Consider the following 14,047-nt stretch of genomic DNA (forward strand, 5'->3'; position numbering starts at 1 on the left):
GCCCCCCCGCGACCCTAATGAGGATAAGCGGTACGGCTAATGAGATGAGATGAGACCTTTGCTTTACTCCAATTTGGAAATCTTGGTTCGGTTTGGAAATTTCAGAATTTTGGTTCGTTTAGCAATTTGCATACTCGGCAGCCAATCAGATGCCTGCATCGAATAACTTCGTGCTTCCGGACTTTCCCAAGCATTATAAGGTCGCTCATTTGCATATCATTTAGACGCACAGAGAACACAAGAAAAATCGATAAGTGGTTAGGAATCAGGCCAAAACCACGGCCCCAGTGGAAAGATTCGAAAGAAGCTAACAAAATGGATGACACTACAAAACGTAAACGTACATTAAAAGCATCGTGGAAAGAGGAGTTCTCGTGGCTTGCAGCAGACGACACAACGCAAACATTGCATGAATGAAGATTAGTAAATACAGGTGTATATACTGATGGCAGTTGGAAAACAGTGATGGCATATACATGCAATGAATGATATAAGTAGATTTATAATAAACTTAATTTTAAAGTGTTGTTCTGTTACATATTCTGATTATATATCCTTAATACTTTGCAACAATGTTTTTGTTTTTTTTTGTTTTGTTTTTGCAATGAGTCGTCTTATTGTTTTTCAAGTTGTGAAAAATGGGGCAGGCAACTTTATGGCTGGGCAGGCAGATTTGTGTGCCCTGGTGTCCGGTAACTTTTTGTCATGAGCTTCAGACACTGCAATAACATAATAATAACATAGTAATAACAGTACACGTAAAAGCTAATGAGTAAGTAATGTCAAACTGTTAGCCCCTTTATTCTAATCAGCAACAAAAACAGTAGCTTTCAGCTTCAAAAATGTTTGTGACCCCTGGTATATATGCTCACAAAGTCCAAATTTTGGCAATTTCATTTTCTCTCTACTTGTAGCAGAAACGATCTAACATTCATCTGTCTACCTCACTGCTCCTAACTCATCCACTACCATCACAGTTAAACATGGAGCTCAGCGTCTTTACAGTCAACGGCACCGTAGTCGAAATGGATTTTGACGTCTTAGGCCGTTAGCGGCACTGTTGTTTAAATGGATTTTGACATTTATAGTCGATAATTGCAGTGAAGGAGTAAACGACCATTTGTGTCCGTTTCCTTTATGGTATAAATTCTACAATTCAACCTAAAAAGTACATCTGTGAACGGGAATGTTTTTGTAAAAATGTGTTTTGTTTTTTCTAGATTTCATTCTGTATGTTATTCATTTTCTTTAGCTTTGTTCTGTATACGAACCACGGAAAGTGTTTTGTAGGCAATCATTATTTATGCAATCGCAGAATTTTGTGTTAAAGACCTTCTGAAAAAATAAAAATAAACGTCTTGTCTGAAATCACATGCGATTAAATGATATTGTTTGCGGGAGAAAATAACCCAAGGTGCTGTATCGATTTACAGGGCGAAACCATGATAGAAGCAGGCATCCGCTAAAGAAACAAGGCTGCAGGCGGAATTTGGAAAAAAGCTGAATATTTAGGAATAGCCCTTCATTTTAAATTTATTTTAAAAAGCAACAAACTGAATTCATCATTGGAATCGAGGATCTCAAACTCAATTTCCTGGGGGCCGCTAGAGTTTGGTTGCAGCTCGTTCTCCCCCCAGGATTTTATGTAAATTTGTGGTGTTGCCACAGTAGCAGACCATTTTAAAATAGAAATTCCATCTTGAATTGGCTTTTTCTGTATTTGGGGTGAAAAAAGTCCACAGTGCGCTGCAGTTCCTGTTCAGCTTCTTGTAGGGAGAAGTGCAAGGATTTTGCCCTCTTTTCTGCTTGGTAGTCTGGATACAGCAGCAGGCCGGGTAGGGAGAGGTGCTAACAGTGTGCCTGTCAGTCACTCACTCTGTCAGGACCAGAACGGAAACACGACCCAATTGGGTTACGTTTCTGACAAGTTTTATTGCAGGAAGGAGAAAAGGCAGCGCCCACGATCCAGTGTTCGCTAGACGCGGGAAGCAAGTCGCTCTTGTAGTCGGATGGTGCTCCAAACACGGAAGTGGATCTTCCGTAGCGAGCGATGGCGGTGTCAGGGACGGAAAAAGACGGGTCTGTAGCCGGGACTGAGAGCAAGGCTTGGTCGGTGTCGGAAGCAAGTCGTGAGCCAGAATGGGAGAGTAGACATAGTCAGGGGCAAAAAGAGGCTGTATGCCGGGACGGGAGAGCAGACGTGGTCAGGATCAAAATGGGTCGAAGACGGAGACAGGTGGGAGTCAGGGTCGAAAAAGGCTTGCCTAGTGTTCACTGAGGTTGGCAGATGGACTGACCAAAGGGGACAGACAGCTCTGGGTTCAAATACTGACAGGGGGCCAATCAGAACCCGCGCCAGTTGGCGCCAAATGAGCGGGCACAGCTGTGTCACATCAGTAATCAAGACACAATCAGGCATAAACTTAAAAAGTGGGCGTTGGGCGAAGGAGAATGGCTACATAGAGAACAGCGCTTTTAGTTAAATGGTGAAGGAGCGAAGTATTGATCCCAGGACAATAGTATCACTCCAACTCAAGTAATTGCTTGGTGTCAATAATATTGTTATTTGTATCAGCCCGCCCACCCCTGAACTGTAGTTTGTATTATTCCTTGTTCCTTTAGCAACTGTTCGGTTCGGTTGCACAACACCATACAGTAACGTATATTGGTCAAATAATTCATGCTGTCCCTTTCAGATTCAGAATATTTATATTCATTTTCAAAGAGCAACAAAACTTCGTTTGGAGCATCCATTCACAGTTAAAAGAAAATGTAAAAATCCACAGGATTAATAGAGATAAAAACCCAATACTCATAAATAACCCAATATTAAACTGTCATCTTGACCTGCGAATTTGAGACCCTTAATTTTAATCCCTAGTATGTAATATGTAGCCGCTAGATGGCACTGTATTGTTTAATGAGAACTAAAAACAGTGCCACAGAGTACAGTGTAGCAGCAAGTTGCAAGACAAACATGGTGGCAGTTTTAGGTAGGGATTCCACTATGTAAAAGATATTTCTCAAGCTATGATTCTTATAAAAAATAGTATGATAGCCCTGGTATTTTACCCTAGTATTTAAATCTTTTTTTTACTGAATGAAAGTTTTGTGTACCACTAGGAGGCACTAAATATTACTCATTGTCCCCTTTAAGTCAGGCATGCCCAAAGTCTGGCCTTGGGGGCAGTTGGTAAAAAAATGTACTGTCATAAAATTACTAATACGTGACCCGCCAATAATATTGACCGCAGTATGTAATAAACTTGTTAAAAATAAAAAATAAATTTCACCAGAGGATGGCAGTAGCCCTTTTGGCCACCAAGCCCTTGGTTTTCTGTGTTTAGCCAACCATATTTACGACATGGCTACTGTGGAAAAATATGAAGAAGAAAAAAGGAAAGTTGACTATGAGGGCCTCCGCTTCCAGGACAACTGGAAATTGGAGTCTTTTTTCACCGAAATACAAAACAATTGCGTCGGCATAATTTGCCGAGAGATTGTGGCTGTTTTCAAAGAACAAAATATCAAATAAACACTGCCAGGCAAAACATGCCGACTACAAAAAGCTAACTTGAAACGAACGCTGTGAAAATGTGAAACAATTGGAAGCTTTTTAATGGCATCGTAGCCCTTTTTCAAGAGACTCTGCGAGTCAAATGAAAATGCTACAAAGGTGAGCTACGAAGTCGTGACGCTGATCGGCAAGCTCTGCAAACTTTTCACGGAGGGTGACTTTATTGAAGACTCTTCAATGAATGCCAGGATGAATAGTCGACCCTCACACATTTTTAGCTTACCAAATCTGTCCCGACACCCCTGCTTTTAGTGATTGAATTTGAATTAATCTATAGTTACCACTCCAATCCAGTAGGTGACGGTAAAGACCTTGGCACGCTTGACTCAAATCTAACCAATGAATGAACACAAAGATGTAGTAGGTGGGCGCGGCCTCGTGCACGCGCACGCGTGTCACTGCCAAACATGGAGCTCGCCGGCAGAGCCGCCGTCGTCCTCTCCCTGCTCTGCGGCTACCTGTGTCGGGCGGCGCTGGCTACGGAGCTGTTTTCCGCCCTGACGCTGTTTAACAGTGACATCCACAAGCAAGCCTGCGGGTCTGCGTCCGACTGGGACGAGTACACGACAGACTGCGGTAAAAAAAGGGTGAATGTTTTCATTCTGAGCGCCACGTCTTGCTAATCGAGTAGCTAATGCTAACGGACGGGACAATAATGCTAATGACAGCACACCTGCGCCTTAAAAAAAACTTTATTTATAACGCTGCTAAATGAAAATACGGTACAGCGCTCTTGTTTGCTAGTAATAACAACATATACATTTATTTCAAACGCAAACTGTATTAATAGCAATTAATAACTTGCTGTTTTTCTTATTATTAATACATATAGATTTAGACATTTTTCTTTAAAGATTTTTACTCATAGCTCATGTGAAAAACGACCACAATTGCTCCATATTCATCATCATTGTAAATATCCATTTAACCATAAATCTTAATTTGCAAAATATATTCTTAGTAAAACAAAAACAGTTCAGTCAGTCAAGATGTATTAACATTTTAAATATAAATTTTATTTTTTATTTATTAAACAACGTATTGTAGCTCCAAATGCTGTATAGAAACATTCAATGTGTAATAAGAATATAAAATCCCCTACCATCCAAAAACCTGGACACATACGCTCAATGATTAAAAAAAAATAGTTACAAATGTCACAATCAGGGACCACACATTTTAAAAACTGGAGCGCTTACTCTTATAAAAGGGGGCTTAAACCAGGGTTCCCACAGATCCTTAAAGTCTTAAAAGACATTGAATTAATTATCTTAAAAATGAGGGCCTTCATTGGCATTAAAATGTCTTTAATCCAAATTTCAAAGGTCTTAAAAATGTGAACACATGAATAGGATTCATATTTGATTTAATTAAAAAAAACAATCTAATATCTATCAATTGTCTTTTTTAATAATTCACAGATTTGACTTTCGTGGCAACATCATGTGACCACAATAACGGAACTATGAAAACGGTGATGTGCTTTCAGTTGGGAATTTCGTAGCAGACACATTTCTTGGGTACCCATAGTAGACATAGGAACTTTTGTTTAATTTTTTTTTGTTATTTAATTCGAAGTTTTTTTTTTTAATACATTTTTCGCCATGGCTTAAATCCGTGCCAGGTAATGTGTATGAGGCATGATGTATCGTGTGCAAGAAATATTTGCATTTTATTGTTTTGTTCGTTTTAATTGTGTTTTTGTTGACTTGGTCTTAATATTGATTAAACAAAAAAAAACATTAAAAAGGTCTTAAAAAGTCTTGACTGTTACTTGCCCTAAGCTGTAGGAACCCTGTAAAAGCACATGTGGTCATTTTAAAACACACACAAAATGTAAATTTTTTTCAAAGGTAAAAAAGAAAATCAACACCCAAAATGAAAACATTGGTGTTTTTGTTCTGCTCAATTCGGGTCGTATTGTTTGTAATATTATCTCCCATTTTTTTAATCCATTGAGCCTTCCATTGCATTGCAAAAAACCGGCTAAAATTATTTTTCCAAAGATTGCAAAATCAGTCAAGACATATTAAAAAATTTTTATATTTAAGTGGTTGATTACAATCAAACACTACGATTATTTTTCTAATGGGCGTATAGTGGGGTCGTTTAAAAAAAAATTTTTTTTTGCTCTTTTTATTTTTAAATGAAACTTAGTATCAAAATATTTTTCTGTATTGTGCTAAGTGACCTCACCCAAGTTATATATATATATATATATATATATATATATATATATATATGTATGTATATGTATATATATGTATATGTGTGTTCAAAACAAGCCCCCTAATTTCAGAGCTTTTGTTTTAAAAACAAACACTCATTTACATCATGTTACTCTATCAAAAACATTTCCACCGGGACAAAAATAGTTGATACGACCGCCTAAAAATACTCCAAACTTATGTAATTCTATGGCTATATTTTACCTCTTATCATGGCAAAAAAATGACCTTATTGAAATGTGTTTGTTTTACGAATGTGAGCAATTACATTTTTTTATAAGTTAAAGGTGAGGTGCGTCATTTCAGGTGTCCTTAAAAAAATGAAAGTGAATTATTTCCTCCATGGTGTAACCATAGTTTGTAGTCTGCACAGCAGCCCTATGAAAGTTCTTGTGATTAATGACTATACAAATAAACATGACTGGACTTGAAATCAAAGACTAAATGGGGAATCCATATATGTTCTTCTGGGGGCAAAAAGTAGAATAGAATTGTGCTTATTGTCATTAATCACAATGTGGTGTACTGTATATTCTTTACAAAGTACAGGGCAAAGTGAAACTGACGATTTTCTGAGCTGTGTTGATGACTTTTAAGGTTCTCGCTACATCTGGAAAATGACTTTAAACTGTGTATCTTTTTTGTCCAGAATCCTCCGTTTTGCAGCTAGAAGACCCAAACTGCGAGGAGGGCGGCAGTCAGCCCTGCGAGTCGGTATTCTCGCTCAACGCTGAGAAAATTCTCGTGAGGTCACGTTCCTGAAAATCGCTACGCACTGCGTAAAATGTATCAATTGATGTGAAAATGCTTTTTGCTTTCCTGTAGAATCAAGCTAAACTTTTTATAGAGCGGAAGAAAATCCCCTACCCTGACAAAAGCATAGACACAAACGAGGAACTTGGTAGGTTGTCCTGATTGAGATTCATCTCTGTTAGGTGCCTCATTTTATCTATATTTTTTTTAGCCATTGGCTACGTTCTGATTGGAAACGGCCTCTATGATGAAGCCATCAAACACTTCTCCCTCCTATTGCAGGTGCGCACAAATACCATCTTATCATAAATCCTCAATTTGAATAATACTGCTGTTTTTTCCCTTTTTTCCGGGGGGCTGCAGAGTGACCCCAAGCTCGTCAGTGCCATATATGGTCGGGGTATCGCCTATGGCAAGAAAAGTCATCAGGTGAGTGGTATCAGGTTTGAATATTTCTTTTAGGTATGAACAATAATTATTGGGCTGATGGTTATCGGACTGATAACGGCCAAATATGATGTCACCGTTATCGCCCTGGTAGGAAAAAAATAAAGACTTTTTATATTTAATCACGTGACACCACTTGACACTATGTAACATCATCTGACACTACTTGTTTAAAAGTATTTGGAGTCTTAGCCAAGGCATTGTGACATGAAGTAAAAAATAAGGTATCCTTCCCCAGAAACAGGATTTTATTGGTTATTCGTAGGGAAAAAAACGTTATCATGCCTTCCTAATTTTTCTTAATACATCTGTAGCATTTTAAATGCTGTTTTTTCCATGCTAGGACATCAAAAATGCCGACCTGGCGCTTTTTGAGCTTACCAGAGTCATCACGCTGGACCCCAACTGGCCTGAAGTATACGAACAGAGAGCAGAGGTTTGCTGCCACCTCCAAACATACCATCTGATATTGAAAATTTGGGATATTCTTACAATTTATTTTGTGTATCTGCTTAGATTTTGTCTCCTCTGGGTCGCATCAGCGAGGCCCTGGAAGACCTGACCAAAGCCATACAGTTGGAGCCTTCAGCTCGGCTCTACAGACACAGGGGAACGCTACTCTTCATCTCAGAGGTTTGTCATTAGGCTGACGTTTTGTGGAAACATATGTTGGCCTGGAGAGGGATGGGCGTCATAAGGCTGTACTTGTCCAAAAAGCACCACAGGAAATGGTGCTCCTACAACCCTGGTGGTTGTTATAGGATCCAACCAACCAATTAGCTATATATATATTTATAATTTTTAGTTTTAAATAGCATTTGGGGTTAACATGCGTCATCTTCCACTTCTACCAGGACTACGTGGCAGCGGCAGAGGATTTCCAGCAATCTTTGGAACTGAAAAGGAATCAGCCCATCGCCATGCTCTATAAAGGCCTCACTTTCTTCCACAGAGGCATGCTCACGGTGCTGACTTAGGAATGACAAGTCTTATTTCACATTTTTACCATTGTTGTCCATTGACTTTAGATTGTTTTTATTCCAAAACGATGCCCCAATTATGTGTAAAAATGTTAACTATCCTTAAATCTACTATTCAAGGGTCCTTAAAATGATGCACATCTTTTTATATCTTCAGGAGGCCATTGAGATCTTCAAAGAAGTGCTGAAGCTGAAGTCTGACTTTATAGATGCTTACAAGAGCCTGGGACAAGCCTACAGGTGCATTGTTGACCATTTTTTCCCTCTAACACTTTCTGACCTGTTTCACTCTTATCTCCTCTCAGAGAGCTGGGAGACTTCGAGGCGGCGATGGAAAGCTTCCAGAAGGCCCTCATGCTTAACCAGAACCACATCCAGTCCCTACAGCTCCGGGGCATGATGCTCTACCATCACGGCTCGCTGCAGGAGGCCATCGGCAATTTCAAGGTCATTTCAAAACGGTTACCAAATTATACAGCATCTGTGTGTGAATAGGCCAAAAGAAACAAATATAACAAAATGACAATGTTCTTAATACTTAATTTCTGTTGCAGAGGTGCTTGCAGCTGGAGCCGTACAACGAGGTGTGCCAGTACATGAAGGGCCTAAGCCATGTGGCCACCGGCCAGTTCTACGAGGGCATCAAAGCACAGACCAAAGTCATGCTTAACGACCCGCTGCTGGGACAGAAGGCCAGCTCCGAATACCTCAAAGTCAAATACCTCCGAGGTTTTTGTTGAAAAAAGGCCGTCTGATGTTCCTGATGGTTTTGAATGAAGCGTATGCATTTTTTAAAAAATGTTTTTTTTTTAATCTTGCTCGACTAGAGTACTCACGCTACCTGCACTCCCACCTGGACGTCCCCGTTGCCGAATACAACGTGGACCAAGACTTGCCGGGCAACTTTAAGAATCACTGGGCTAAGAATCTGCCGTTTCTCATTGAAGACTATGAGGAGCAGCCTGGCCTACAGCCACATATTAAGTACGTGTTTTCCTCCTCCACCAAGGAGAGGTTAAGGATATAGACATGCATTTAAATAATTGTTGAAAAAAAAAGTATAAAAAGGGCACTTATTTTGAATGGGCAGGGGGACATGAGTTCCAGCACCACATGTGCACACACAGTTGTTTAATCATTGCAAGTCATTAGTTTCTCAAATGTGATGGCTACATATCTAAATGCATATGGAACAATATATTTAAAACTAGTACAATTAGTTCTGCACAAGAGTTATATTAACCTATTTCGCTACAAAAATTAGATCAAAGACGTTAACAAGCAAGATAAAATGCCAGTGGGACGAGAATCATTTTGCAGTTCGGGAATCTCCGCTTTTTGAAAAAGAGCGGGAACTAAATTTGTCATTACTAAGCTACTCTCTTGCTACCTTTCAGAGATGTTCTGCCCCAGAACTTTGAGTCGTACAGCAGTGACGTGCAGAAACTAGTCTGCACATCCGACCGCCTTGGTGCCATGATGCAGTACGACACGCCGGGCTTCTTACCCAACAGGAGGATACACAGAGGTGGCTTACACATTTAATACCAATGATGGCTATAGACGTCAATTCTCAGTTTTTAATTTAGGTAGGCTGCCAGAATACAGTGGGTTAAAATGACATGAGCACTCATGTGGTGCTATCTTGTTTTCTTCCTGTTTGCAGCCATGGGCCTGGCAACACTGGAGGTGATGCAGGCCATGCAACGCACATGGAGCAATGCCAAAGTGCGCGTCAACGGCAAAACCAGGCAAATGCAGTGGAGGGACATGTTTGACATTGCTGTCAAGTGGAGGAGGTAGCAACTCCTAAATGAGGATTTTCTAAAGCTATTTTATAAAAACATTTTTTTACTTCCTGTCTGGAGGATCGCAGATCCCGACCAGCCGGTTCTGTGGTTAGACCTGATGCCAGCCAGGAGTCTCAGTCGCGGATTTAACAATCACATCAACCTAATCAGGTGACTTACAATAACTTGTGAGTATCCTTTTTTTCATGCATTGTGTTTCCTCAAAGGACATTTTTTTTCTTTTTCCTCAGGGGCCAGATTATAAACATTCGATACTTGGCCTACTTTGACAAAATACTGGAATTCATCAAAGACAGAATATTGGTCTATCATGGGTAGGTGCACACATTTCCTGATTTATCTATGGGATTTTTTTAATGTAATTGTTTCAGGGCGTACAACCCCAAAGGTCTGGTCGACGTCCGACAAGCCCTGGAGAATGTGAATAAAGTGGAGGATCTTCTCCCAATAATGAAGGTAAAGCTGGGACGAATGAAAAAGGGTGAGATGTTGCATTGAAGCTCATGTATTTTGTTTCCTGAAGCAGTTTAACAGTAAAACCAGAGACGGCTTCACCGTCAACTCTAAAGTTCCTAGTGTGAAGGATCCGAGCAAAGAGTACGATGGCTTCACCATTACCATCACTGGGGACAGGTGACATATTTCTAACATGCTCAGTCGAATGTTTTGTTTGCTTTCTAAATTTTCATTTTCTTTTTTGTAATTGTTTTCGCAATCTTTTAGGGTAGGCAACATGCTGTTCTCAGTAGAAACGCAGACCACGGAGGAGCGCACACAGCAGTACCAGTCAGAGATAGAATCTATCTACCGGGAGCTGACCACCAAAGGAAAAGTCTTCATGCTGTCCACTGAGTTTGCGGTGCGTTCCTTTATTAACTTAATCTGAAGTGGAATCATTTTTGGGGGAGCAAGTATATTTTTTACTTTATGCTTATAGGTGGCAGAAAATTGCCCCTGGATGTCGATGGCCCCCAATCCGTAGTTTGGATAGCCCTTTTTGTAATCACGAGTTTGTCTCAAGTCACTCTTAAATCTGTACGTGGTAACGAATATTTGTAAATGTTTTAAGGGAAGTTTAATTCTATCCGGATTTTATGGTAATGAGCAAGTAAATCAGGCTGTGATTTTAGTGATTTATTATTATTATTTCTCCCCCAGTATAACACATTTTTAAGCTGTCAGCTACTTTGTTACCAATTAGCAGGAAAAGATACCAGATTGATGGATTATTTTAGAAATGCATATATTTTTATTACTGTGTTATGTTATTGCCAGGTTTTACTTAGAAGTAGGGTTAAAATAGGCTCAGTCACCAACTAAAACATCACGCCAGTTGGAGATGACACATTACTGGTGAGCTATTTTCAGAAGTCCGCGGACTACTTGAGTGTTCCTAGGGGCTACTTGGTGCCCACGGCACCATGTTGATGACCATTGATTTAGTAATGGTCCAGAAAACACAATATAAACCTTTTTTGAATTTACATCGGAATCTGTGATTTTATAAAGTACATTTTTTTTTACAATAAAACAAGTATTTTAAATAGGTAGAGAATATACAATGATCTCCCGTTTTTAAATGAAATTACACAGTGCAAAGTCCTTACCCAGCGTTTTTACTGCACTGTAATAATAAAATGTTTTTGGTGTCATTTTTCCAACCTTTATTCTTGGCAGGACGCCGACGCCGTCTGCAACCTGATCCTATCGCTGGTTTATTATTTCTGTAACCTCATGCCTCTTTCCAGAGGCTCCAGGTAATCATTACTGACAACTGCCAAGCCCTTTTCAACAATATTTGACTCGGTTAAGTTGGATTACATTTGTATTTGTCGTTTATAACAACAAGGTGTACATTCTTCAAAACTGCATTATAGGTGGCACTTCTGGATAAGTTACAATAGCCTAAAAGAAGAAAAAGATAAAGAAAATATTAATGTAATGTTTACCAAATGAGTGATTTTAGACGGGCTTATGTTGTTAAATGGATCATAAGGTGCAATAGAGAGAGTGCAACAACAGTAGCAGCAACATTTTTCTAAAATAAATATGAATACTGTATACATTTTTCTAAACATTGATCAAATATTTTTTCAGTTTGAATCCGATGCTTCTCTGAAAGAAACTCGGAGCCTGTTAGTCTTTGTTTTAAGGATCTGTAGCATCTGCCAGAGGGCAGCAGGTTAAATAGGTGGTGGCCGTAGTGAGAGGAATCCTTGATAATGTTGTCCTCCAGACTGGGCAGAGAGCTGCCTGTGGTTTTCTGGGCTGAGTTGTTGACTCAGTAAGGTTCTCCTGTTTCCTTTAATAATATCACGGTTAGTTTAGGAGGTTGGAAAAACAATTGCTTTGGAAATTTACAGCAAGAAAAAAAATATTAAATTGATTTATTATATATTTGTTTATATCTATAATATATATATATATATATATATATATATATATAATATATATATATATAATATATATAAGATAAATCTATGTATATAAAGATAAATTTGTGTGTGCATTGTCAGTGTGGTGGCCTACTCTGTCATGATGGGGGCAGTGATGGCCAGCGGGAATGAGATCACTGGTCGAATCCCCAAAGGAAAGGTAAAGGAACTGTTCTATAATAAAACAACATATTTGGAAAAAATCTAATTGTATTTTTCTTTTCTCGTAAGCTGCTGGACTTTGAGGCCATGACGACATCCAGTCCAGACAGTTTCAGTAAATTCGCTAAAGGATGGATGCACTTCAAAAGGTAAGTGACACAAAATTAAAAAGTTATTGACAAGTTTGTCACAATGTTTGTTTTTCTTCCCCACGATGAAGTTTACCGTCATGGTACCAGAGCCTACCTTCTGTGGCCGAGACCTTCCCATCCATCAGAGCCATGATTGAAGTCCTCAACGCGGACTCGTCGTCGCAATGTTCGAAAAAGTCTTAGCACAAAAGAAAGCGCGAAAAACAAAACCAAACTATATTAAGTGAGCAAACGCTGCAACAGCACAATTTTGGGGTTTTCAGCACATTTATCTCAAAGACTTGACATCAGGCACACTCGCACAAATGAACCGACCCCCAAAAAAAGCACACAGGAGAAATTAATTTGAGAAGCCTGTTTTGTCCAAAGACATCAGGAAGTGATGCTTAGAAAGTTTTCTTAGTCTTCAATTTACTGCCAGAAAATTCAAAGATAAAAAAAGAGTTTTGACAAATATCACAGTGGCATTAAAACAGAACCAAAATGAGTCAGAAAATATTTTATTTTAGAATTTTTAGGGAATCTTTTGCAAGTTCTTACAATTTTTGAGGTTTTATGTGGCCCACTTGAGATCTCTGTTTGAAATGATTTGAAAAAATACCCTTTTTTTTTTTCAATTAGGCACAGAAATTGCAGATATGTAGAAAAATATTCCACGAACCAGGGGACACGAGAAATTTAGGCTATGTTCACACTGTTGAGTTAATGCTCAAGTCTGATTTTTGTATGTTTCTAACTAAATCCGACCCGTACGCAATCTCCTATGACTTCAATGCGTCACCTGTGTGAACGCTACAATTGTCCCGCATGCGCAGGACACGTGACATCACACGCTCATTGTTTGCGGAAGAACTCAGGGACGCAAGCGCCTTGGTGTATCTAGCCATTTGAAAACTAATGTTCTACCTAAGGCTGAACAGAGATGTCCCCTCAAATATGGATTATAACCAAAACCTACCTTACCCTTGTTGATAGCTTTTCATGTTTTCGTCCGCCATAGTTGTTGAGTTCTACGCTTCCTACCGCCTGTCAATGACCTGGAGGTTGCATAATGCGCTTTGACAGTCACAGTTGAGATGAGATATGTATCAGATTTAGGACCATGTATTAAAGTGGCTTGGGTCAGGTGTTAAAATAAATCTGATATGTCTTGTTGACTTTCACAGGTAGGATACAGATCGCGCCCCCCAAAAATGGTTTCCCTGCAGTGTGAACCTAGCCTTAGTTTCAAAGTTGACCGATTTGACCCTTTACTATAGAGCTGTGATATCATCTCAGAAAATAATTGGAATATACGATGAAAAATATTACGATTACATGCAAAAACCATTTACTATTTTGCATGTTTTAGAATTTGGGTATACATTCCTCAATTTTCATTTCAGGGGGCAAATGATTGAACAAAATATTTTGACTGTGCACAAATTTTGGGGGGAGTAAATGTTTTGCAGCCAATAAACTGGTTGACCTGCGCTGAAGTGTTTTTTTTTTTTTTGTGTTCC

At 39.2% G+C, this 14,047-nt stretch overlaps 1 protein-coding gene across 2 annotated transcripts; it reads left to right on the forward strand.

Moving 5' to 3' along the window:
- The first annotated feature begins 3,955 nt into the window (after positions 1–3,955).
- ttc13 (tetratricopeptide repeat domain 13) lies at positions 3,956–14,017 on the forward strand. Of its 2 annotated transcripts, none has more exons than XM_088325406.1 (23): positions 3,956–4,153; positions 6,455–6,549; positions 6,631–6,706; positions 6,770–6,840; positions 6,922–6,987; positions 7,349–7,441; positions 7,522–7,638; positions 7,860–7,970; positions 8,143–8,225; positions 8,291–8,432; positions 8,540–8,714; positions 8,813–8,969; positions 9,383–9,513; positions 9,652–9,784; positions 9,854–9,946; positions 10,027–10,110; positions 10,168–10,252; positions 10,320–10,429; positions 10,520–10,655; positions 11,474–11,553; positions 12,313–12,391; positions 12,463–12,542; positions 12,614–14,017. In XM_088325406.1, exons 1-23 carry the CDS (start codon positions 3,985–3,987, stop codon positions 12,726–12,728), a joined length of 2,481 nt encoding a protein of 826 aa, XP_088181532.1. In that variant the 5' UTR covers positions 3,956–3,984; the 3' UTR covers positions 12,729–14,017. The 2 variants fall into 2 exon arrangements, with proteins under 2 accessions (XP_088181532.1, XP_088181533.1); XM_088325407.1 differs by having other exon boundaries at positions 10,323–10,429.
- Positions 14,018–14,047: the final 30 nt, after the last annotated feature.

This window comes from Urocampus carinirostris, chromosome 20 (assembly GCF_059441175.1).
Source record: "Urocampus carinirostris isolate Australia breed hairy pipefish chromosome 20, RoL_Ucar_1.0, whole genome shotgun sequence".
Classification (NCBI taxonomy): Eukaryota; Metazoa; Chordata; class Actinopteri; order Syngnathiformes; family Syngnathidae; genus Urocampus; species Urocampus carinirostris.